Source organism: Saccoglossus kowalevskii, chromosome 19 (assembly GCF_978046115.1).
Source record: "Saccoglossus kowalevskii chromosome 19, keSacKowa6.1, whole genome shotgun sequence".
Classification (NCBI taxonomy): Eukaryota; Metazoa; Hemichordata; class Enteropneusta; family Harrimaniidae; genus Saccoglossus; species Saccoglossus kowalevskii.
This window is the reverse complement of record NC_140659.1, coordinates 26,665,007-26,692,401: the sequence shown is the minus strand read 5'-3', so window position 1 is coordinate 26,692,401 and position 27,395 is coordinate 26,665,007. Positions and strand designations below refer to the sequence as shown.

The 27,395-nt window shown below is 37.0% G+C and overlaps 1 protein-coding gene across 1 annotated transcript; it reads left to right on the top strand.

The window, feature by feature from the left end:
- The first annotated feature begins 1,413 nt into the window (after positions 1-1,413).
- On the top strand, positions 1,414-22,782 carry LOC100329016 (bone morphogenetic protein 3-like protein). The gene is made up of 3 exons (XM_002735352.4): positions 1,414-1,978; positions 20,064-20,962; positions 22,105-22,782. Exons 1-3 carry the CDS (start codon positions 1,696-1,698, stop codon positions 22,294-22,296), a joined length of 1,374 nt encoding a protein of 457 aa, XP_002735398.1. The 5' UTR covers positions 1,414-1,695; the 3' UTR covers positions 22,297-22,782.
- The last annotated feature ends 4,613 nt before the right edge of the window (positions 22,783-27,395 follow it).

The window sequence follows — 27,395 nt, the reverse complement described above, 5'->3', positions numbered from 1 at the left end:
AAAGCAGTACATGTCGAATACGATGATTATAATTGTCGACCGTTTTCAGATATGGACATCCATCCATCAAATTTAGCGATACGCTTCTCTGTATGCGGTGTTGTTGTTTTCATAGAGACATTTTCTCTAGTTAGTATATATGCTTTTCATCTCAGTAAAAATGAGCTGCCACCCGTATTATATTAATTGTCAGAACGTCGTCTCTACTAACTGTCATCAACGTTACAAGTTACACCGGGTGTTTTGTTCAACCCATGTATTTATTATAATGTAAACCCCTTGTCCGATTTCACACAGGGTCAAGTGACCTCTAGGCTTTTTCTCCCAATTAATGTTGTAAACTCCAAAACCTTCCACGCTGGCGCTTAAACTTGTTTTAAGTGCCACTTGGAGACACCAATTCCAGAAACAATCTCCTATACGCTCACAAGTGTGTGTCAAACCTTGCAATCCACATACTCAGTTACTAGTATGTGGTTTGGTACCCATTTCAGGATGAATAATTAAAGCGAAAACAAAAATATATATTCACAAAGGAAGACATTTTTATTGTGCAGTCCTTTTCTATTGCAACATCAATTCGATGAAATTTCCATCATGTGGTGATGTGAACATCAACAGACTGCTACTTCTCAAACACTATAAGTAACATATCACCGGCCTCACAAGGAACATGAAATAGTGCCACCACGACGCATGCGCCAACTTAAATCGTTAAAGTTGACCGCCAGTGAGATGTCATTGAATTACACTGCTCATTTTGACAGTAAACTAAACTGACATTGCATGTAGGGAAAGGCTCTCAAATGACCATACCAGACTTTACGACGTGTACTTAGGCACATTTTGCCATGCTCTCTGCTTGCCTTAATTACACTTATAGTGTGTAAACTAGGAAACGTTAATCACACATTCATCGTGAATTCGTGTTTTGTAAATAGTGATGCGACGGGGATACCCCCTTTTGCAGTAAGTTCGCCATCACCCTCTCACCAATTTTAGGTTCTGCTGTAATCGCATCGTGGCAACTGAGCTACAGTACGGTAATTTTATGATATATTCACACAATGTGGTATTCAATTTAAAACAGATTAAAAAAAAGTAAATTACTTTTTCTTGATCCACTTTGTCCCAGTATGTCACCAGTTTGTTTTTTTCTGATGTTAGAATCTAAATTCTACCAAATTTGGGTCAGATAAAGTTGTGTTGTTTGATGAACTATTGGCGCTATCATACATTATGATACCCCCTTTCAGTAAAGTGGTATAACCCAAACGCTAAGTGCCCTTAGCTCTTAAGTGTTTTTTGAGGCGGAGTCATACGTAGTCATCTGGAGGCGTGTTATTCTTACTCATAGCATCGCTACAGACCCTTGTCATATATCACCGACTCCGAATCGCTGTTTGTTACTGTAACTTTTACGCGCCGTTGGAAACAGGATTTTCGCGCCAGAGGATAGTTAGAAGACGTCCGACTATATCTCAAACTTGCTGGAGTTCTGACCCGATTTGACGAGTTAATTGGCACTGTCAAAGTTCAGCCGCGAATTTGTGTGTGAATTGAGTTGAGAAAAGCCTCGCAGGGCACCAATTACAGGATCAGTGTTAAGAGTAGGGTACCATCAATACATGAGTCTTCTCATGTGAACGATTGGTTTTTGCGTTTGACAAACCAGTGAGGGATTTAACTTTGAAAATGAAGACGACAACTGCCATTCGCGTCGCATCGCTGTGTGTTTTAATCTTCTGGGCGACTACTTGTCAGACACATCGGTTAGATGGAGACAAAGTTGTCGCCTTGCAGGAAACATTGAAACAGCTTCTCAGACTGCCGGAATACGAGTTGGACGATAAGGCTAATTTTGCCGACAGACCGCCTCGACACATGGTGCACTTGTTGGAGCATTTATCGCGAGCGAGAGAATGGAGCGACGATGCAAAAAAGTGGAACACGATTCGTACAGTTCGGGCTAAGCTGGGTAAGCATCTAATTTTCCCTCTTAACTCGTAGCTGCTAATTCTTATATTTGTTTTCATGTCCGGCAGAGCGGATAATGCCTGCTCGAAGCTATCTGCTCAAGACATCGCTACTTCTTGGTGGTAAATGCTGCGTATCCTTGTAACAAACTATACCCGAACTAGTATACACATACGTGCGTTTTCTTTAAATCACAGCATTATACGACAATATATCTTCCATGAGATGTATTCCATACCAAACATGACGGAGCTGTCTTTATATAATAGACATGCCATAATACAAAGCTGGGTCACTAACTTCTACGCGTTTTGGCTCTAAGTGTTTTTCTATACAAGAAAAACGCCCTTTACAAACGTTTAATGTCAACATAGCCTAGAATATATGCCCCTTCCGATGGGTAAGGGATATAATTGATCGATCCATTAGTACAACGTGCTGAACTAATCTGTTATGGCCTGTTAAATGGGACAATATAGACTGTAGAACCGATTACATGGAGCAGTCCTATGTGTTCATATAGGGCCAGTCGCATGAAGCAGTCCTATGTAATCCTGTAGGACCGATTATATGAACAAATCCGTGAGACATATTACACGGTGAACTCCTATGCGATTCAGTAAGGAATGAGTATATGAAAGATTCATGTTTGCTAATTTTGTTTTTACATGAAACAATCGTGATCGCGATTGCATAAACCAGTTCTGTGCGGTTTATAGTAACAATCACTGACTACACTGGCAAACAACGCTCCCCTAGAAATGATCTTCGCTGTATGACCGATTACTACACTATAATATACTCGTATGAAAATCGTACAGAGGATTAGTCGGAAGAAACCTTAAACAAATTGAACGAGACAATTCGAGTTAACTCGCACTTGTAAAATGCAGAAAAACTCAGGAGATACAATAGTGACATTCATTGTCCGGAACATCGCATAGCACAAAATATTACAAAATATACGACTGATTCATTTTTAAAGGGTCAATTGCCAGTGTGGGACAATTCACCTGATTACACGACAATATCACGGCGGACTCAATCCCGTTTCCACACTCGGCCATCATATTATCTACCTTATTTGTCGCATAATGAAGGTGACAGTTCGTAAGCCAACATATCAGAAAATACGACATACTAGCTTATATACATCTACAATAACGCTGCGGGTCGAACTCTCGGGCTTCTAATAGATTCATAACTGAATGACGCTATAGTAGTTAATTAATTTGTATGATTGCTACATAGTATTACGCAATATCTGTGTAAGTATAACCATGATGTGTTTCCGTCTAAAACAAAATATCTAATCATATAATTTATCCTACTTCACCCTGTATATATACTTGTGCTGAATAGCGATGCAAGTCACTGAAGGATTCCCCTTTAGATAATATGAACAACGGCATTGTATACTTACAACCAAAACTCTGCATGTACCTCCGTTTACCACAGCGTACATTCTCTTTACTTTGTCCCAAGAAGACAGTCTTTTATATCCGTAAACGGTTCCCACATATGCAATCCTAATCGCGTATACAAAGGCCACATAACAGCGATAAATTCTGAGTAGAACCCGCAGTGTGATATTTTTATGTTGTTGTCGGGGTTATTGAAGGGAAAAATCCACTTGTGGGACAGACTAATAAAAGGACACTTTTTATCTTGAGAAGTTGCGAAACCGCTTTGTTTGTTTTGTTGAAATGTAAACATGGTGATGTTTCAGTTTATTGTTTGGATTGCCTATTTACCTCCTCACCCCTCTTATTGCAGTGTGACGTGTTGCTTGCACATGCTGAGGAGGAACAGTCGATTTTAAGCACCGTGTTTGGTCAGGTCCCGGGAACACACTCAGTCACACATTGTGATTTAAACCGGGTAATTTTTGCTGCACGCATACGTTGGTGGGGATAGAAACATTTTATTTGTTAATCGAATAGACGGTACAAGTTATCTACATCAATAATGCAATTGTCCCACTTGAAAAACTTGAGCTTCGCTCAAACAAAAGTCTTTTCTCTGTCATTTAAAATTAACTACCGTGTACTTGAACGACGTCCATTTTAACCTGTAACTCTGACTGCGTCTTGTATACATAGAATCAAAATATTGAAAGGAAAGTACGATTACTTTAGAATACCGCAAGTAGGCTAATATTGAGTCTTCAGTCGATATACCACCCTCGTCGTTTTAACTGATAATGATCGCTATTTCTTTGCGTTTGCGGAAATGATGTTGTATGTTCAACCAACAACAAAACCAACCCACCCAAATAGATAATTGCCACCTCTGTATATCGGCAATTTAAAAAAGAAGGTTGTCATTGGTCCAACATTTGCGTTAATAGTTCTCCGAATCACTGTCAATTGTACTGTGAAAATTGGTTGCTTGGACATGGTCAATGATTTTTGGTTGTGGAGTTCCAGTATTTGGATAAACCCTCCGTTGAAGCATGAACGCTGACTTGCTCTTGGGGACGGTGGTGAACCCAACTAATGAAGAACAAATTAGTTTATATACCTGATATTATCGAAAGTGAGTGAGATTAAGTGTGAAAGCATATAACAAATATTTTTAATTCGGGAAACACCCGGCTATGGGTGTGATGGTGATTTTAGTTGGTGTTCATTATAGCTGAGCGACTAGCCTATAATATAGTGTTCAGTCATCTCAAATGTTCCAATTGGAGTTCAGTGTATTTCACAGTTTAATATAAGAGTCGGGTGAAAGGCATAGAGTTACTTGTACACAATGTTTGCAATGTGATCTACCATGCTAAGTCTAAGTGTGCCTGATCTTTGACATACCCTAGCGCAAATTTCTGTATCGTTTGCGCTGCCCCAAGTTTGCGTCGCGTTTGATTGAAAATACTTCAGCTACCCATTCTTAATACTAGTGTGGTTTGGCACCGAAAGTATCAGCTCATCGCCAAAAGTTTGAAGCGACAGTTTGCCAATGTATTTTGAAAAGGCGTGTTGCTCTGTCGACTGGCTTTCCGCAGAACGTGACGTAGGGTAAATACTGGCATGATAAACAACTTCGGGTTGAAATGCCCGCATCTGGACACCAGGCAGGATATCGTGCTAAATCGGGAAAAGTTTTTATTTTCCTCATGAAAATTCCTACGGTGTCAGGGGGGTGTATAAATTGATCTGAGAGAATTACGGCGTACAATCCGAAACAGAGATCGTGGCGTGAACAAAATGGGTTCGGGATAAAAGATATGCATGTGCATGAAAACGACATCTTTCATCGCCGCCCGTCCCTCGATGCACGGCCCGTCAAATTGAAGGTTCAACCTGAAAGACTCGTGGGATTTGTCGTTCGACGGAAGTGGTATGTTTTGTAGGGCAGACCCGAGCCTAGATGTTCATGTAAACACTGGAAGCTTGATGTCCAAATAGTTGCGTCGCAGGCCTACGCAAACTATGCTGGTTGGAATCTTGAAGCCCATTCTCTGCAGGGAAGACAGTGATCACATATGTTCTTTGTTTCGCGCTGACACATTGGCTCCGGTCGCCCTGGATTTGCGGTATTTCTTGTTTCTGTCAATACATTGCAAATGAATTGAAAGCACACTGTATTTAGGGTTGGTTTCCTGAAACTTTTAAACCGGATTGTGTATTAAATTGAATGAATGACTTGTGGTACAATGTGGAGTTGATTAGATACTTCCCTTACAACATTGCCGCGTACGCACACCGTACGTTGTTTTCTAGTTTTAGGATTTTAGGAAAACGCGTCTGTCAAGTTTATTATCAAATTATGGTTTCTTTGAAATGTAGACGTGAGGGGAAAGATGCGTGCTTGATCTTCGTTCGGACCGTTACATAATTCTAGTACAATTGCAAGTTTAAGATCAGCTGCAAATTTACCATATCCCCCAGAGGATAAAATCGCGTGTACAATTCTATTATTGGACGTTGGGAAGGTAAGGATTGCTGACTGCCATATAAGTAACTTGAACTTTGACCACGTCAGTTGCTTCTTTGCACAAACACGCGTTTCGGTCGTGAACATACTAGTAGATACATGCTGAAACTAATAACAAACAAACAAATAATGTCAAACATATTAGTATTCCTCAGCTTGATTTCAGCTAGGTGGCGCACTTGTCAAACCGTTAGGGACGTGCGTCAATAATCATATTTGAATCTACCGTCTAACACACAACCTGACCGGATTTAAACCCGATAACTCTATCGGTGGTAGTATTTATTTATTTATTTATTTATTTATTTATTTATTTATTTATTTATTTATTTATTTATTTATTTATTTATTTATTTATTTATTTATTTATTTATTTATTTATTTATTTATTTATTTATTTATTTATTTATTTATTTATTTATTTATTTATTTATTTATTTATTTATTTATTTATTTATTTATTTATTTATTTATTTATTTATTTATTTATTTATTTATTTATTTATTTATTTATTTATTTATTTATTTATTTATTTATTTATTTATTTATTTATTTATTTATTTATTTATTTATTTATTTATTTATTTATTTATTTATTTATTTATTTATTTATTTATTTATTTATTTATTTATTTATTTATTTATTTATTTATTTATTTATTTATTTATTTATTTATTTATTTATTTATTTATTTATTTATTTATTTATTTATTTATTTATTTATTTATTTATTTATTTATTTATTTATTTATTTATTTATTTATTTATTTATTTATTTATTTATTTATTTATTTATTTATTTATTTATTTATTTATTTATTTATTTTAAAGAGATTATATACAAAGAGATTATATACAATAAAAACGAAGAACCAAATACTACAGTGCCTTTATCGAAAGTATTAGAAAAATTATCATAAACATTTTCAAGAATGTAATCAGACGTGTAAACAGGTATTTCTGAAATTACGGGGGTATTGCCAAAATAGGGTAGAACATATAATAATAGATTATACAAATATTTTATACATAGATGGATTTTCATAGCCAACTTACTAATTTAGTAGTCTGTGTCCTCAGATTATCCACAGACGTTTTAACTTTACGACAAATCACAGTAATTCTGTTTGCGTAAAAACAACTAAAATCACCCTTTCAGGACTAAAGCAGCAACCGACACCACTTCATTTGATACTGCAGCTAGCATGCTATTTTAGTTAATTTAGCTAATTTGTGGTTTTACTAATACGAGATGGCTAATCGCTAATGGCACTATATTGTAATCGAGATTCTGTTAAATAATGCACAGATACAAATTCTTAGAAATGGCATGAAGCTATTTCAATGTATTTTACCTTATTAAAGGGTGGTGGTCATCGCGCCGCGTCCTGTTCGATATGGGACTCATGGCAACGTACACAACGCGTGTAAATTGCATTGTTTGTTTACATGAAATTCGAACACGCGCTGCGCGACGACCACCGCCCTTAATTAAGACAGACATTGCCAGTAGTACTGGCGTCGCGCCGCGTCTCTCTCATTTGGTATGAACTGCCATGCCCCGTTTGCGCGGAATTCGGACGCACGCCACGCCATGATAACATCATAGCTTTGATCACGTGAAGCGGTTACATACCACGTAAAGTAGATGTATATAATATACCAACAATCGTTTACTTTATGATACACATTAAATATTGATAACTTCGAGGATTTGTTTCAGCATTTTTTATGTTACTTACGTGTACTCAAAATCATTTAAACTTTCAACTGAAATTGATTTCAAAGCTTGTGCGCATTTTCAAACAAGTGATAAATAAACTTGAACACAAAACAAAAGCAATATCTGTATTGCTGTCCGAGATTGACTTAATAGATTGGATGAATGGCTTATTAATTTTACATCCATCTGTAATATCACAACTACAGTTCACCTCTATGTTATTTTTTCTGTGTATTTGTCCTCCCCTCGCATATCGCCACTAGTACCAATATCGCTGTCATGTAAAATCGCTGACATGACTCCCTATACGGACAGCAGTTTTATGTTGTTTGCGAGCCACACCAGCGCACGGAAAGTGACATCGCTCGTCTTAGTGTATATGTCACTTTGAAGTTATCATACGTAAGATCTGTGTTTACGTAAACGCTTTACAACCGACGGACATAGTTGGCAGTGCCCTATTTTCGATAGTCCGGCCGGGAAACCAGTTGTAACTTCTTGCGTATTCTAAATGCGATAAAAACAAACACCGCAACGTAGTGTTTCTGATTTATTATTGTGCGTCTCGTAACGGGATGCGAGGCGCAGGTGGTCCATTATTACTGTACAATTCAAGGCCGGTTAAAAGTAGATTTATTAAAAGGAAATTAAAGTTAGGAACCGTCATAAGATGTTCAATTTAATGCAAAAAGCATCTCACAGGTAGAGATTGCCAGGCTTCACGTTTATGGAATGCGAACTGTGTCGTTTTCGATACGATTCCAAAGCGACGTATACTAAACGTGTATAACCCGAAAATCTGCGGCGTGCTGCACGACGAGCATTTCGCTATAAATACACTGCCTATATGATTAGAGGTGTTTTAAAGCAGAGTGTGTACTATGCCCCACGCTAAGAGATGTGTACCAAAATAGTTCTGTCATGGAGCCCGAGCAATCTATGTCATTCAAACATTCAACAACTGCAATTAAAATGTAACAACACGTTCCTGTTAATCATTTAGGTGTTATAGGAGCAGAAGTACCCGGCTCGTTGTACTTGCATGATCAATATTCACACAAATGTCATGTCGTGTACATAATGTAAATTAACCTTACTTTTTCAAGTTCTCTATATTGATATACATATACACTTAAATTGTAGTGAAGTTTCCTTTATTTTTAGTAACTTGCAAGCTCGGACCCACGCGTACTCACTAGACTTTTGTATTACTGAGATTACAGCGCCAAATGAAAATATATATGTAGTTTATACGCATTGTAAATATATAATTATACGATGTTTTACAAAAGCACAACAAACATGCTGTATATATAAACTTCAAAATATTGGATCTGTATCATTTCGGCGGGAGCATTGTTGAAACACGCACAAGCTCTCCGTAATTGTATTTCAAGTGAGAGATTTTCTATCTGGTTACATAGTCAGAGTGAATATTGGTTCGTCAAAAGAAGAACGCACTGTGGACGGAGTGTATCAAGCACAACGCGTTTGAACAACTTTCCTATTCACGCGCAAGTTAAATAAATCAGTGATAAATCGCTTAAATACGTCATCATTAATTCCATACATTCACAATGTCTATTATCAAAAGCGAATATCCATCTACTCTATTTGGAGTTGTTTGTCTCACCATCCATTCAGTCGTTTTGTGGAGCCGTGTTCTGTAAAAGTCACATCGACAGTAATTACCTAAATACAGTGAATTATGGCCAGAAAAGTAGACTCTCCTGGGTGGTTACAATTACGGTTCTTTTAGACCCTCTCAACACACAGTAATCACAGGTAATTTCGTCATGCTCTGTCGCTTGATTGGCATTCATAGCTCAAAAACAGAATTGCCAAAAGAATACAAAAACAGGGGAGAAATGTCGATGAATTCATCAGCTGTGCGTACAATGTTTGTGGGTTCGCACACAAAAATCTATAATAAATACGAATGTATAATCATTTCCACCGCATGCGCAGTGGGTTATTTGTTATGCAAATGTTTTATTTCACAGCGCAGACGACAAGGTTCTTAATGGTGACCGTTTTTCGATGAAACTCTTTAGGTGTTCCCGTGTGACAATATAGTATGCTCTACAATAATTACTCGCGAATGTTTTCGTTTCTTCTTCCGTACGTTGCTTTCAGTGGAGAAAGAAACAGCATGAATTTAGGTTCTCGCTTGGAGTCCGACGTCAGTCTGACCACACTTCTTGTTATGGATGAACCGGGATCATTACATACCCAGCAAGATAGTTCTACATTTACAGCCTTGGGTAATATCGCTACTTTGTTGTAACTCAAATATTAGCATAGTCGTGCTGATTCTCCTGATGAGCGGACAAGAAGTCATGCCGCTCTTCTGCTTCGGGCAAGAACATATTTCAACAAATACGTCCCAGTCATTTTACGCGGAAGCTTGCCGGAAAAACTAAACGCGTTGTTGGTTAATTAAGTATAGTAAAACATGCCGAGTTTAGAAAATTTACCCTGTTTTCGGAAAATAATGGCGTTGATGTAAGCGATGTGATGCGCCGCCATTTTGTTTTCATGGCACTGGCCTAATACGATAACTAGCATGTTGTTTTAGTTAATTTAGCTAATCATTAAATTCGCTAATTCAAGATGTTGCTAATTTCAAATAAAGTATATGATGAAATCATTGAAGTTACGATTCTGTTAGGCATTGAGGCAAAAACAGTTTACCGAGCTCCAAACAATGCTGAAACCGAACTAGCCTTTGCTACACACAGAGCGCTAACCTACTCCAAACTCCGTCTAATCCCGATTTCTTCCCACAAGATACAATTTTGCACTCGTGGCTAGCGCAAACAATTCTACACCAATTTTAAAATAATATCTAGAAACATCTAAATGTTAACAACATCAATTATACAATAATTGCATGACCTTTATATATAATACAGGATTTTAACTTTTAGTCGATGTCTCCAGATCTGGTGATAACGATTGCGCCAGATCTGGTGATAACGATGTCTCCAGATCTGGTGATAACGATTGGCGTCAATATGAAAGCTCTATACTGACACCTTGTCGGCAGAAGCTCCATTTTGTACTTTCAATGAGATGTTGAACTGTTCGAGTTACGGACATTGAGTTACGAAGATCGAGTTACGAATACATCGAGATACAAAAATTAACACGATTATATTTCAGAAACCACGCCTACTTTTGCGAAACCACGCCCAAATTGTAACTCGATGTTCAATTAAACTTCGAGTTACGGGCAACATATATTTTTGTTTTTGTTGAACGTCTACATTTAGTATCTCGAACTTTAAATAACAGTTAACCGAACTTCGAGGTATGGATAACATAGATTTTTTTTTGTTTTAATATGTAAATGAGAAACCATGTGGTAATGAGTCATATAATATGGCATATACTCATGAGCATTTTTCGGGCGACCAAAACAGTTCCTAACAGTCTAGGTGTTGTTTCCATATGCGTAATATGAACACCCTAGCATTGTATGTCATTAGAGCTCATTTGATTAAAACAGACTAGAAATTGCCATGTCCCTTTGTACTTCGATTAGCAACCAGTGAAATCTTCATAATCTGTTGCTATGCTATTTATTATTAACTCGCCTTTCGTCAATTACTCTACATATACATATTTTAAAAGCTCGGGTCAAGGAAGCCACCAATATTTTGCAAGTTGGTCTCGCCACGAGACTTGTTTTGGCCTTCAGATAGAGTTCCAATCTCTTCCGTCAATTACAATTACTATGGTTACACCAATTACCATTGTTACACAAGTGAGGGCAGTGAAGAACGCGATGATGGGAGGGAATGTAACACTATTTGAGGGGAAAATACATCTTTCTCGCCCTCAACGAGACCTTGACATCCATCTGCGTATTAGGTCTAGGTTTGTGTGATGAAATATCACAACACGATTGTACGTTATAATTACGTGTCAGTTGAAACTGTTCTCAAACTACGGTTGTATATCACTCAACAATATATTGCACACAGTTCACGTACGACCCCGATGTCCACACATTCGTAATTCATTTTCAACATTTTTTCTACAATAAATTGAATTTTTACGTGTTTATCGCGACAAATTATTGTGTCCACGGACGTGTCTGTAAAACAAAAAATAACTTTTATATTGTTACGTTGTTTACGTAAACTTATGGAAAATTAATGCCTTGTGTCGTGAGGGCTGTAGCACTTCAAGCGACAGAGTGCGATTTTAACGTGGGTATAATTGAAATCGACGTACATTAGTTGTTATGATGTTGATATTATATAATTGTACGTGGAAAACGCTAAATTGTGACGCCGTTAAGAGGGAATCATTTACATCGGAAAGGCTTCGTCGACACTAAAAACAATGCAAACCGTTTCCCAGTAACGTTTCAGTATAGTTTAATCCAACAAGCAGCCTCTCGGCTGAGATAGCTCCGCTGTTTGCAATGCACATTTCAATTATAAAACAGAAGATATCATTAGAAAATGAACAATATGAATAGTATCAATTCAATGATACTTGCTGTTTTCAAAAAAAATTCAAAAATATCATTTTTTACCATACATGATTGTGGTTTTTAACAAGAAGAAAATATAATTGTTTCCAAAAATGACCAAAATATTCACCAAAATTACTGTAGATAATTAAAGATATTATTACAAAATGAACAAATCTGAGAGAGGTCCACATGTAGTACCTATATATGTAATAATATCAAAGCAATTGAACTTGCGGTTTTTAACAAGAAGTCGAAAATATCACTTTTTACCAAAAATGACAAAAATATTCACCAAAATTAGAGAACTAAAGATATCATTACAAAATGAACAAATCTGAGCGAGATCCACATGTAGTACCCATATATGTAATATCAAAGCAATTGGACTTGCGGTTTTTAACAAGAAGTCGAAAATATCACTATTTACCAAAAATGACAAAAATATTCACCAAAATTAGAGAATTAAAGATATCATTACAAAATAATCAAATCTGAGAGAGGTCCACATTTAGTACCTATATATGTAATATCAAAGCAATTGGACTTGCGGTTTTTAACAAGAAGTTGAAAATATCACTTTTTACCAAAAATGACAAAAATATTCACCCAAATTAGAGAATTGAAGATATCATTACAAAATGAAAAAAACTGAGAGAGGTCCACATGTAGTACCTATATATGTAATATCAAAGCAATTGGACTTTTGGTTTTTAACAAGAAGTTGAAAATATCACTTTTTACCAAAAATGATAAAAATATTCACCAAAATTAGAGAATTTAAGATATCATTACAAAATGAACAAATCTGAGAGAGGTCCACATGTAGTACCTATATATGTAATATCAAAGCAATTGGACTTTTGGTTTTTAACAAGAAGTTGAAAATATCACTTTTTACCAAAAATGACAAAAATATTCACCAAAATTAGAGAATTTAAGATATCATTACAAAATGAACAAATCTGAGATAGATCCACATGTAGTACCTATATATGTCATATCAAAGCAATTGGACTTTCGGTTTTTAACATGAAGTCGAAAATATCACTTTTTACCAAAAATGACAAAAATATTCACCAAAATTAGAGAACTAAAGATATCATTACAAAATGAACAAATCTGAGAAAGATCCACATGTCTTACCCATATATGTAATATCAAAGCAATTGGACTTGCGGTTTTTAACAAGAAGTCGAAAATATCACTTTTTACCAAAAATGACAAAAATATTCACCAAAATTAGAGAATTGAAGATATGATCATGAAATGAACAAATCTGAGAGAGGTCTACCCAAGGTACATACATATACACCAAGTATCAAAGCATTCAGGCTTGTAGTTTTCAAGAAGAAGTCGAAAAAGTAAAACATTGACACGGACGACGGACGACGGACGCCGGACGACGGACGACGACGGACGACGACAGACAATCACTCATATGATAAGCTCCGCTCGTCAAAGTCGACAGCGGAGCTTAAAAAGGGTCGTGTTAGATTTTTAACGAATAATTACGCAATCAATTTAACAATTGTTCGAGTACGTAGCCTCAAATTCAAACTAAGCTCTGTGAAAGTGTGCTACACAACACTTTTTGCTCTGCCTTCCACTCTAGGGTTCGTCTCTCAGAACTGAGCTTTGGGAGAACTGTGGGATAAACAATTAATCTAAACTTGGGCAAATCGTAGACTTGGTGGTGGCCTTGGCACTCCATGTGTACGTTAACTACAACTTGTACTTCATACACAGAGCTCGCAAGCCACGCAGCAAGGCAGTTGAGCCTCTCAAAGGTCACATTCGGACAACGGCACTCAATGCTGTTTAAAACGAAGACTTAATGCCGAGTTACAAGCAAATTTGGTTTCAATTTTCGTATTTTTTTATGGTCCAAGTAGCGAGCAGCCAACTCTTCTCACAACCTTTAGACGTACTTCTCTCTGGTTACGAAAAGCTATTTGACGTATAATCGAAATATGCTATGGGTTTCATTTAACCGTTAATTGCCTCTCTAACAACCCAAGCATGTTCCACGCTTCGCCAAACACAGAGTGACATCCATTACATTACGCACTTACGGCAATCTGGTCACTAGGAAAAACACCCGCAAGTCGATCACTGGCAACTATCAAAAGATTTCTGTCTTAATGTGAATTGATTTTTTACGACGCAATAACATCCGGGAAGTTCTTGTTCAAACAGATAACGGAAGTTTCTCATTGGCACCTCTATGGCGAGTAGCGACGTTGCAATAGTAATGGAAATTGGTCTGCGGAATTCTCGATGTGTTCGGTCAGTTTATTACTACGCTGTCTCGTCAATCATCGCAGTTGTCAGGTGTTATCGCGGTTTGTAGAAGCAAACGTCCCGGGCATTCCGAGAATATCTTACTATCAAATTGAGTTTAGCTATGGCAAACACGCCGACCGTAGATTTCTTCAGTACTTAGTTGAATGCATTTTGGATTAGCAATTTTTGTTTCCGCAGTGGTCAATCTTACCGAGTGCCGGGTGTTTTATTTTACAGATATTATCCATATGTGACTTCGGCGTTTATTTAGTCCGATATCCATCCCAGCATAGACTTATTTTTTGTTTTGTTTTGTTTTTCAATAAAATAAAATATCATGGGAATGTGTAAATGGAAAGTCAGGTTATTTGGCGTTCTGTGTCGATTTTATGGTTGTAGGTCAATAACAAATTTAATACTTGATAAATAACGAACGACTAACCGTTTGACGTCACAGAACTGGTTTGTTGCTAGAGGGCGCAACTGAATGGAAAGGTGCGATTACATGTTTGAGAGGACCAGAAACAATGCACACGGCGACACAAAACATTTCACGTCTCTCTATGACTATGACTCATTATCTCGAGATTGAATCGACCCTGTGTTTTTTTAACGTGTCTATATTGACATACGACTAGTATTGCATTTCAATACATTTCCGCGACAATCATGGTAGCGAGCAAGGAAAAACCACGAATCTCTCGAAATACTAGCTTACTTTGCCATAGATCAAAAGGTCAATTACACAGTGTGGAGAAATAAGAAAATATTACACTACATTATTACACAGAACTGCCCATAATATATGAGATATAAAATCGTGTGTCACCTAATTTCCCATCAGAATTAATGACATACATTGTACGAACTACGGACGCAGACTATGTGTTTTTTAATATTTAAACGCATACACTTGTTTCTTGTTAAAACACATTTTCTGTTACCGATGTAGGCATTTGTATCGTTCAAACCATCCCCATCCGTTCGACTTGAGAAACAACTCTGAAACACGACCACGATCAGTACCTCGTCTATCAGCGTGGCTATCTACGTTGTTTACTCGCCAAATTTGTTAGACGCCGGAAAATCGACAATGTCTCCATATTAATTTTCCAGTAGTCAGGAGGGCGTCACTGTACGGATAGTGCGTGTGTCAGTGATGTACCGTTTTTTTTTAAAAAAACAACAACATCCAAACTAAATATATGACGCAAATTGTGTATGTCTATGATTTATGAAGTTATCAAAATATTAATTCAAATTTTCAACCCTCGTCTGAATAAAATCAGCACCATAAATATGATTGTTTTGTCCCTAAATAAGTGGTCTATTTCTCATTAGTTGGAGTGGCGCGATAGCCATCTAATGGCACAGTTAATGTCGCATGGATGGGTGGATAGAAACGTACAAGACAGTGAATTATTTAAAAAAAAGTAATCTTCGGTCGAGACGCCATATGAGGCATAGTTTGCATAATATTGATGGAGCTCAACGGCACGCGAAAACACCCTACTCTCATTCGCCATACCTTGAGTTATGTGCTGGTCTCCAACAACAAATTAGTGATAGTTTATATTATTCTGTAATGAAGATATTTTTGTATTGCCTATGATATTTATGGAATAGCTATAAAATGTCTGTCACTGATAGCGTCTTCTTGTGAGTAGTAACTGTAACCCCAGTATTGATTTTATCTGCAGATAAAAACTCATTTACGTACTTTTATTATACAATGTATACAGATCAAATATAGCAGAAAATGGCCGACATTCAGCCATATGTATTTCAATTGTTGTGTTCAGGTACTATTTGGTCAGCGCATACATATACATATGCTTTTATATGAAACATCATTCACGCAATTTTATTCCACAATGACCAGATCAAAAATAGCAGAAACTCCACAAATACCCGATCAAAAATAACATAAATTCAACATAGATCGGACCGACATTCAGCCATATCTATACGGAAATATATGGCCAGCGTGTCTCACTCAGTATTCATAGGTGTACCACACACAAGCATGGCAGACACCATAATACGAGTTAGTATTTTTGAAAATTATTAATTATTCCGGGTTATTTTATGAAAGAGGACAAAAATTTATGTCGACCTCATACGTTAAAACAAGTTGGTGTGTTACCACGGAGTACATTAATGTACGCAGAACCTAGAAAAAACACGTTTTGTTCGTGTATGTTGTATTAGGATTTTGGGAAAGGCTATAATAACTATAGTAATTAGAGAGTTGAAGGTATCGCCACAAAAAGAGGAAATCTGATTAAAGTGCACTTGAAGTACTAGTATCTAAATATAATATATCGAAGCAATCGGGCTGCCTTCTTCTTGCAAATAGCATTTTTACCAAAAATGTCTAAATTAGAGATTCGAAAATATCACCACGAAATGGACAAATATAAGAGGTCCACCTTAAGTACATATAGACCAGCTGACGTGTCCAATAAGTAGTTGAAAATTTAAAGTTGATGATCGACAGACAACGCACGACAGTCAATCAGTTCTGCTCTGCCAACTTAGTCGACAGCTGAACTAAAAAGATGATGTATCATTCTGTGTTACCACTGGGAAAACCAGAAAACTGATTTGTTGGTATATGATGTATCGTTTTGCCTTAACTGCGTTAATTTAGGATGAGAGTGTCGTCGACATTTATACAGAAGATGCCATTATATGTACTGAGGGGACTTTTGTGTCGGACTGTCAGTCAGGCTGAGGCATATTGTTGATTTTTTTACCCCATCTATTTGACAATGCATGGGTTATTTCTTTTGCCAAATTTTCACATAAAAAAATTACTTTCAGTTCTAACCTTGTATTTTACTGAATGTACCAATATTCACGTTTATTCGATGTATTTACAGCCTTATAATTGTAATATAGTACCATGCATTGTTAACAATACATACGAATACATTTCCGGTAGTTGTATATTTCACAGCAGCTTTTTTATTTATTTACCATCATGCAATTTCATGAAAATGCGCAGTCTTCCCCAAAATGTTTTCTTTTGTGTATATGCGTATATTTGTTTGAAACAAAATTTCTTTTCAATATATGAATACAACTTACAGTAAATTCGTTTTCGTTCTCATGTAAATGTTCCTACATATAACAGTTACATGTAGTATGGTAACACATTTATCTGCATTTCAGTTTTTGCATTTTTCACGCAAGGTGGGCTCTAATAAGTCGGTTTCCCCTAAAATATTTCAAAATAAATATATAGATTGATTGAATCACAAGTCGAATATGTAAGTCGGCAGATCACGTTGATAGTGGCGACGTTGTTGCTCGTCAGCCTCACGCCCCTGCGACAGAAGAAAGACGATGACGATCACGTCATCTATCGACGGTCAGCTTCTGTGACAATATGGGTCAAAGTTGTTTTGTTATGATTCAAGTGCTGTTTTCTAAACGAGAAACGAAAACACAACCAAATAGAGTTGTATAGTTGGGATTGTAATGAAAGAACTGGAATGCCAACATTTTCTCTTCAACTCCAAGATATCGTATATTCTTTTAATTTACCTTAGACGAAAGTGGCCGTCAAGAACTCGTAACCAAACACCATGGTTACATTGGTCTGGATAATCGAGGACGCTGCAATTGGACAGAATTAAACATTATTTGAAAGAAAAAAACAAATCTCGTCAAACAAGTGTCTACCAATACACAGCCCAAACCTGTTGACCTAGCGCACCCAACCAAGAAAAACAAATAAACAGTCTACGAACACGACAGAACTAGCGCCAACAACCCGAATACGACTAGTCTTTCAAAGTTGTATTTTCTAGTACATGTATTCGAAGCAAACAATTACAAATTCACAGTAACAAACGATTTTCACTTTGCTAAATATTTTTTTCGGTTGCTCTTAGTCAAGAATTATATATTATTTCTAAATGCCAATATTTCCCATCTGCTCACATAACGTAACAGAGAGTATAGCGATATGTCCAGCATTATAATACCACAAACAAACAAACAAACAAGTCATTCACTACTAAACCTTCGGTCAGTGCACCCCAACAACCATCCCAACTGACTTTCCACCAAAGAACACAAAGTTGTTTACACGTACGGGCAAGGTGATATGTTTATGGTTACTCCAAAAACAGAGCAAAAAGTAAAGTTTTCATTCTGAATAGTGACAGAAAACTAAAATTCAGTCTTCAAAAACACCATATCTATAACATTTTGTAATAATTAATAATAATTAATCAGAATTTGAATGAGTATATGTACTTTGCATTACGTGTGTTATAAATTGTATGAGTTTATGCTGAATGGTCGATGGAAGGCGATTTTAAAGTGATCTAACTATTCGTTATTTTGGTGTGCACAGTTATGATAGAGAATATTGTTATGAAGGCTATAATGCGAATATTTTTGAATGTATATTATATGTGAACATATTATTAGAGTGGTGTTGGTTGATTCATTAAGTTATTTTGGGGGTTGTGTGTAACTCGCTGACTTGGCAGTGAATGACTTGTTTGTTTGTTCATAGTATTATAATGCCGAACATTATATTTACAACATTGCATATTCTATAAAAAAAAAAGGTTGTCACACCAGAACCGTAAAGTCGTTCTAATACCAGTGTCAGATTTAGAGAGGGGGCTTAAGAGGCGCCTTCCTACTAAACATGTTGTTACTCATACCATGCAGGTAAACAGTGTTTATACCTCCATGCTCATATACATATATCCCACAATGCAATGTGGCAATGACGTCATTGCAAATGCGTGTGCCCTCTAACTGGACATCCTGCATCCTCATCTTGAAAATGACCTTCTCCGCACTGTGTCTGCCTGTCTTACACAGTCAATGAGAGACGTGCGCTGAGGTCAAGTTGTGAATTGTTGATAAACTCAAACAAGCACAGTTATGCAGAGAGATTAACAAACCGACACAAACCGTCTGGCATGATAATTCGAGTATGATGTAATATTATGTACTATTATCACGAGTTCCATACAATGTCAAAAGGAGAAATGCTTAAGATGGGCGAATTTACCGGAAGTCGAAAATACGGCGTTTCGCATGTGCACGCGTGCCGTTTTGGGCTGTAACGTAAAATTGCACGCTTGTTATTGTGCTTCTGGGTGCACCAATCGACGTCACAAAAATGAAATTTCCCTCTATCGACTAACAGCAAACTGACATGTTTGTATCTTCTGCCATGACAAAGCAGGAGTATTTTTGCATCACAGTCTCGCTACTTCGGGGAAAGTGGTCTATAATAGCATATTGTTATTGTTTCTCTAGCACATATTACATTTCAATTCTCAACAAATATGTCGCCCTCTAGCGACAAAGTGTCAGTTCATTTGTGAAGTAACTTAATGAATAGGCTATTGTTTTGATCTCAATTCGTCCATCGATAATGCAGTTGTGAACGACGTTGCTTTGACCAATCATCATTCACGTCATTGAGGTCACAGGAACGCTCGTCTCCAGGGGGCGCCATCTTTCGGAATGGTGTACTGTTCAGCTATTATTGAAAAAATGGTATGATCGCCAAATAAATTATTGTTCAAAAGTGCGACATTTTAAAGTAAATCTATTTTTCTAGGCATGTTACACGTATCCGCCCATTCATTCATGGAGTTTTTCTCTGTTGTAGGTCCCGGATGTGGATTAAACAATGTATACAACGTGCACCTGCCGTCACTTCCGGTAGAAGAAACATTACTTTCCGTGCAGTTTCATTTTTACAAGGTGAAGACTGATCTGCGCAAAGAAGAGTTCGACGAAAAACTGAAATTAGACATTTTACAGAAGAGTGCGGGAAAAGATTCGCAGTGTCGGGTGACGAAATCTTTGAACGTTCCGCTACCAAGTTACGGGTGGCAAATCGCTGATATAACCAACGCGATTGAATTTAACACGGGAGATATTAAACTTGGTGCGCAATTTCGAGTCGAGAACAACTTGCAATCCAAGATGACCAACCATACCAGCTCGTTATATCGTTATGGTAACAGATTCCTGCGACACGCTAACCCGTTTGTTTTGGTGTTCGCAAAAGATCTAACCTTGAAAGAGACCGAACGCCCGATTCCAGCCGAGAGTGATCCCGACAGCTCGGGATATTATACTAATGCCTCGCCTGATGTATTCAACGACGGAAATCTTACGGTGGCTCACCGTAACAAACGCAGTATTCATACTTACGCGTTGATGACCAATGAATACCCGGAAGTAGTGGACGAGGAGACGATGTATAACAACATGCCCGACACCTTCCCGAAGTTCACCGAAAGGAACCGGAAGAAACAATCAAAAAAACGAACGAGACGCGTGAAATCGAAACGTAAGCACACCAAGACTCTGCTGGAGAAGCAGCGACAGAAAAATCGAAAGAAAGAAGAGGACGAACAAGACCAGTACACGTGGAAGTTATGTGGCCGTCACGTGATGCGCGTAGATTTCCAGTTGATTGGTTGGAATGCCTACGTCATATCCCCGAAATCATTTGATGCGTTTTACTGTTCCGGAGAATGTCCATTCCCAATGACTAAGGTAAATAAACTTAGCAGTCACTATGCAAACCAGAGGGTGTTGTGCTTGCACCTACTGCACTTTTTCATCTTGCACAAAGACGTATTTCATATTATCGTCGATGAGGGCAGTATAAGTCGTTAGTTGAAAAATACTTTCGGTGTCACATCTCTAAATAAAAATGTCCGTCCTTACCGGGGACGATTAAATAACGTTTTTTTGCCCGATCTATTATTGTCCATATTGCAAATTATATTGTTTTATGGTGCTCCAATTCAGGCAGAGGCGTAGTCGCGTGACGATTGCGTCACTTAGGTCGAACGTGGTGGTGCATCCAGTGATTTTATAATACTTGAGTGCTTTAGCAAATAATCTGTATCATATCATCATATCTTCATATCATCACTTTATATTTATGACCCCAAAACCGTCAGCTGTATGGTTCTCCTACTCACTACAAATTTACCTTGGGTGCCGGTAGTTCTCTCAGATTTATTCAGTTTGTGAAGATATGTTCAATTCTCCAATATAAGTGAAAACTTTTATCATTTTGGTAAAAATGGCTAATTCCTATTTCTTCCTTAAAATGGCTATCCCAATCACTTCGATATTGTATTTGTAGATGCCTTGGGTAGACCTTAGTCAGATTTGTTCATTTTGTGGCGATGTCTTCAATTTTTATCATTTCTTTGTAAAAAAATATTATTATGGATTTCTTCTTTAAAATAGCCAAGCCCAATTGCTTTGACATCTGTTCATTTTGTGACGATAAGCTTAATTCTCTTAATTTAAAGAATGTTTTTGCCAATTCTGGTAAAAAAAATGTAATTTTCAACTAACTATACAGCGTATCCGATTGGCATCTTGTTTTAATTAGCATATGTTGATCACCCGGGCATTAGTCCTGTTCTGGTACTAATAAATGAAACTTCGTTCTAGCCGATAGAGCAACCGTCTTGAATTGAATTTGATATGCCTTAATATCTGTATTTATTTTCAGCATTATACATGTGTTTTAACGTAGCCTTTCAAATATTTGGTTAAATGCTTTAATTCAAGTTCGCTGGCCCCAAATTTAGTTTGATTTGTTATTTAGTGTATTCACATTATGTACTGGTACTATCATTTTACGCACGTTCGCTATTTCCTATCTTTACCCACAGGAATTGAACCCGTCTAACCACGCTGCTGTTCAAAGTATCGTCCACGCGCTAGACGCAGTGAAGGGGGTGCCACCGCCGTGTTGTGTTCCCGATAAACTCTCCCCGCTAAGTATTCTGTACTTCGATGAAAGCAGGAATGTCGTCTTGAAAGTCTACCCCAATATGGTCGTGGATACGTGCGCGTGTCGGTAGGGCGGCATGGGTCTTTATGTCTCATGGCTGTGCTGTATTATCATCGATGAGGACGCCGTTTTCCCGGACCATATCAACAGTTGTTGCGGCTCTGAAGTAAGAAAAGAACTGTTTTACAAGAGCGTTACTGAAATGGTTAGTCACGCGGCATCCTCGACGAACAGGGAAGATGATTAATAATACAATCCTAGGAATATGTGCGTTTTCCTGAAAGTCGTTTGTTTGAATAAGGCCCTCTGTAAATTTCGACTGTAAAAACAAAAGAAAATACGTCATAACCAATGAGGGAAGTATAATCAATCTCGGCTTGAAATATATTGTTTACTAGTACCAGCGATGTCCGTTTATAAAATAATGGTAGTTACAAACTTGTATATAATTAAATAAATCCTCGTCATTGTGCGGCAACGTGGCTCTTTATATATGTATAGAGTGCATTTAATGGTTAACTTTATTCTTCAAATAAATGTATTCATGTTTTACCAACATTTTCGTATTTTGAAAAAAGTTTTCTGTATTTCACAACTAGTTGTATTTTTTATGTGACCTTAATTACTAGGTAATGCACCGGTTATAACTTACGCCGTCTAGCGACAATGCGCTTCTTGTGACGTAAATAAGTATGCCGTTTGATATTGTTTTGATCTGTAGTCGCCGCCATTAAAAATAGCTTATTCTAAATGAAGAAGAAGAAGAACAACAACAGAACACAGTGCTCGTTTTGACCGACATTGCCTTAAACATCTACGTTGTTTTTACTTTCACACTTCCACGGTTCGTCGCTAGAGGGCGCGGTTTATACATGATTGATGTACCAACTCTATCTTAAAGCAGTATTGTTGGTAAAGCTTAGTTGAAGGCCTTTTCAATTTTTAGTAGATTAACCAAAAAAATCAAATTATGAAAGTTACGACGTTCGCAAGGTACAATGATCAAAACGTGACGCATTCACTTGTTTGTCTGCTAAATTATTGATTGTCTTCATTGCAATAAATATTGTCATAAATTGCTTTTCGAATTCTACCTACGGGAGTGCGTTAAACACAACAACCCTAGTTATTCAACAACTATTTACCGACAATATAACTTCAAATAAAACACAAAAAAATACTTGGTTTTCATTAATTACCCAACGCATCGACTTTTTTGATAGTCAATTTTGTCCGTCTTTTCTAGAAGATCGTCCTCTTTTTGATAGAAATGATCACACATTGCAGTTGAAATATGGCGTAAATTGTTGTATTCTAGTCTTGTCTATATCACAGTGTTTTTTTTTATAGTGGCTTACCAGCATATATGTATATTAAAAAAATACATGAATCTTTATTATTATTATATAAACATTTCAATTTAACATATATTCATATTTAATATTATGTATTCTGTATAATTTATCTAAACAGTGTACTACAGTAACAACGCAGGGATATTTATTCGACTTTTTGCATGTTAAGTTGGGGCTATGTTTCGGCGACGACAGTTTGCGCCCTCACGTGTTCCAGGAATCGTTATATTTTCAAATATTTATTTATTGGTCCTATATAACCGTTATTTTTAGTATGTATATTATTGAAAATGTAATTATCCGATACATACGTGCCCCAGTAGTCTAGTGTCCTCCCACACTGATACGCATTTTTTTAACTAGGTTTAAAATTCATGCATAATACTGTATTCGATGTTTACTATATGAGGTGGAGGCACTTGTTTACGTTTCGCGCGCGTGGTATTGGTTAGTCGTTCGAACCTGGAGATAAAGTTATGGCGTTGTTCACTGATGGTATTAGCTGGTAATCTGTTGGGATTGGTAACTATGCGTTAATAGAAACAACCTACGAGCAACGGTGTCACATCAGAGCTAGTGGTGCTGATCTGTGCTCGTCATTTTTTGTCAGACATGTGCATGCTGAAATGTAAAAAAAAAAATGACGTCACAATGTGCCAGAGTATTAAACTTAAAATGTTTTCAATTACGGAATGTTATCGAGTACCTCCGCCACATTTTCATTTTGTTATATATTACTGAAATGTTAGAAAATTTAACCATCTGGATTTCATTGAATGTTTCTTGTACAATACTTGTGTTTTGGTTACTGGTGTCAGCTCAGGTCAAAATTGATTTTTTTTTCAGACAGGGAAGACGCGTTGTGAATGTTATTCATGTATTTAAATATACTCATTTAAATTTAAATGTATCATTGTACTTTACCCTATATAAAAATGTTAATTAATTAATTGACATAGTTAGTATCGTCATTGATGACATTTTGTTGGTGCTGTTGTCGTCGTTATCTTTGTTGTGTTGTTGTCATCGTTGTTGGTGTTGTTGTTTTTGGTGTTATCGCTGTTGTCGTTGTTATTTTCATTGCAATTGTCGTTTTGATCGTTGTTGCTGTTGATTGTGGTTCTGTCATCGCTATTGTCGTCGTTGTGTTTTTGTCGGTTATTACCGATTCTTAAGTAGTCTGACACGGTCACGTGAGTTGCGCCCTTCGCGGTGCTCCAAACCCAACACCGTTCGGCCGGCGAGGGCGCCACTCACGCCTACATGTCACGCTAATTTCTGAGTAGAATGTATATGAGCATTGAAGTTAGTATTACTCTATAGGCCGTCGCACTTGTTTACATTTAGCGCACGTGTGCGTGCGCAGTGACTGGTTGGCAAACATCTTCCGAAGTACATATCCATGTACGTATTCTTGTTTATAAAACAACTTAGTGAGCTTGAAACTTTGAACCTTTGGTCAGTGCTTGTTTTCGTCATAGAATATATTTAAAGGGCGGTGGTCATCGCACCACGCATGCGCGAGTGAACAATGATTTTGACTGTTGTGCAGACCAACGACAAATTGCGTTTTTGCAATGCAACCCGAGTAGTCCGTCGTAATTTGACTTGCAAGGCTTTGGTTTGAAATGTTGGCAGTCAATGTATTAACAGCGTTATAGATATAATGATGTATCAACGAGGCATACTGCAGCCTGACAATTTATTTGGGTGAATTAAACAACATTTTGGAGAGAGATCACTATATTATATTGCACACAGGCTCTCCTTTTTCCGATGTAGGTGAATTGAATAAGAATATGGAGTCATCATACAAATTTTCTTTGAAGAAAATTGACGTAGATTGTGGATCGAAAAGGTTCGGGTTCAAGGCATTTTACCCTACCCTCGTTTGTTTCCCATTGATATATATATCAAGTATCCCGAATTTGTTCTTGCTGTTATAAAGTGAAAACATAAGGTAGTGTCCTACAAGATACTTACTGATGTCAAGAAGTATGTTTAATATTAAAAAATTCATGTAATCTGCTGTTCAATTTCCATTTTATACGTATTACATTTCTTCTCATCTTAAAGTAGATTGATATTGAACAAAAAAAAACAAAAAAAGTGTCCCTTACATACGATTAAATAATTACTCGGAGACTTATTTTGACATTAATTATTGATATGTTCAGTATGTTCTATAATAAGCACACATGTTAGACATAAATGCCATTTGCTTACACAGGGCGACAACCGTGACCATCAACAAATATCGTAATACAAAACTAATCCCACGTGAAAATGAATAATTAATCCGATCATAGGTTGTTATTATAAGATTGTGGGAACTTCAAGGTCTCACCGGTGTTAATGAAAACACAAGTTTTCCTTGATGACAACACGATAAATTCGCAATAAAATTGGTTTGAGCTCTTTCGAAACGAGCATTGGAGCACATGCATATGATACCCAAATGGATTTCTGATCATCGCGTTTCCATAGTAACATTCGGTGTATTGGTAATTTCTTCCTTGGGGTGAAACTCAGTGCAATCATGAATTATACATTCCATGCGCAGAATTGCTACCTGCAGCGAAATAATGTAACAAAGCAATATAACCGATTTAGCCAGCGGCTATGATATAGTATTACTTCGAAAGAAAAGTTTTCTTTTTTCCCTCTCTGCCATTCTAATAATTCCCCGAGATACCTATATACACGCGATGGTTTCTCTTGAAGTTCCTCAGACATATCGTATGGAACATACCTGTAAACGTTACTGCTGGGCTACCTCAGTGACCTGGGTTTAATTATTAATCAGTAATAGAAGGAAGGGTTGTTCTTTCTTCAAAGGATTTCCGTGACTATAGGCTATCAATTACCGTGGTAGGGAATACACAGTAAATGATAAACACGAGTCGTGCATTTGCCCGGGCGATATTATATGTATTGTGTTATTTATAATGTAGTGTAAAACTTATTGGGATAGGAATTGCTCTAAAATGTGAACGTTCTGAGAAATGAATATATATATTCAAATTATTTGATAAGGGTTGTCTTCAGATTGTATCGTTCGCAATATACGGGCGCTGTTTAGCGTAAAATATGAGAGAGACCTAGCTCGAGCCATTCCATTAGAGCGCGTCCGTTCCATTAGAGAGCGTTCCATTAGAGAGCGGTCACGTGTCGTGTGATCACCTGACAAGTGCTGGATACACGCTCTAACGGAAAATACCGTTAGGTTTAGCGAATTTACGAACCGTTACGAAAGAGTTTGCTCGTTCGAAGACCGTTTTTGTAAAAGCGACAGCCTTGGTCGATACACTGTTCATTTACACAATCTTTCCTGGCACCATACGCACTCACACTGTTAGCGGCGGAGTGAAACGCGCCCATGTCATGCCATTAACCGATTACTGACGTCTATGTATTTCATGTCTTTGGCATGAAAGCTATAAAATATATAAAATACAATGCCTTGCTATCGTTTGAACATTTCAAATATTTAATTAGTCTAGCGTTTTTTTTTTTCATTCCATTACAGACGAGTCGCTCTTCATTCCATTACAGGACGGTATGACCCAAACCACCCTCTAACGTCGCTCTATTTACTTGAATTGATATGGGAGCTATTAAATATATTTAATACAATATATTCAAACAGTTTTGAACATTTCAATTATTTAAGTGGCCAAGCGATCGTGTCATTCCATTACAGACGAGTCGCTCTTCATTCCATTACAGGACGGTATGACCCAAACCACCCTCTAACGTCGCTCTATTTACTTGAATTGACATGGGAGCTATTAAATATATTTAATACAATATA

Excerpts from the sequence above, each read along its gene's own strand:
- LOC100329016 (XM_002735352.4), top strand. The coding sequence starts at position 1,696 with ATGAAGACGACAACTGCCATTCGCGTCGCATCGCTGTGTGTTTTAATC. Across the intron at positions 1,979-20,063 it reads TACAGTTCGGGCTAAGCTGG|GTCCCGGATGTGGATTAAAC; the intron begins GTAAGCATCTAA and ends TCTCTGTTGTAG. Across the intron at positions 20,963-22,104 it reads GTCCATTCCCAATGACTAAG|GAATTGAACCCGTCTAACCA; the intron begins GTAAATAAACTT and ends CTTTACCCACAG.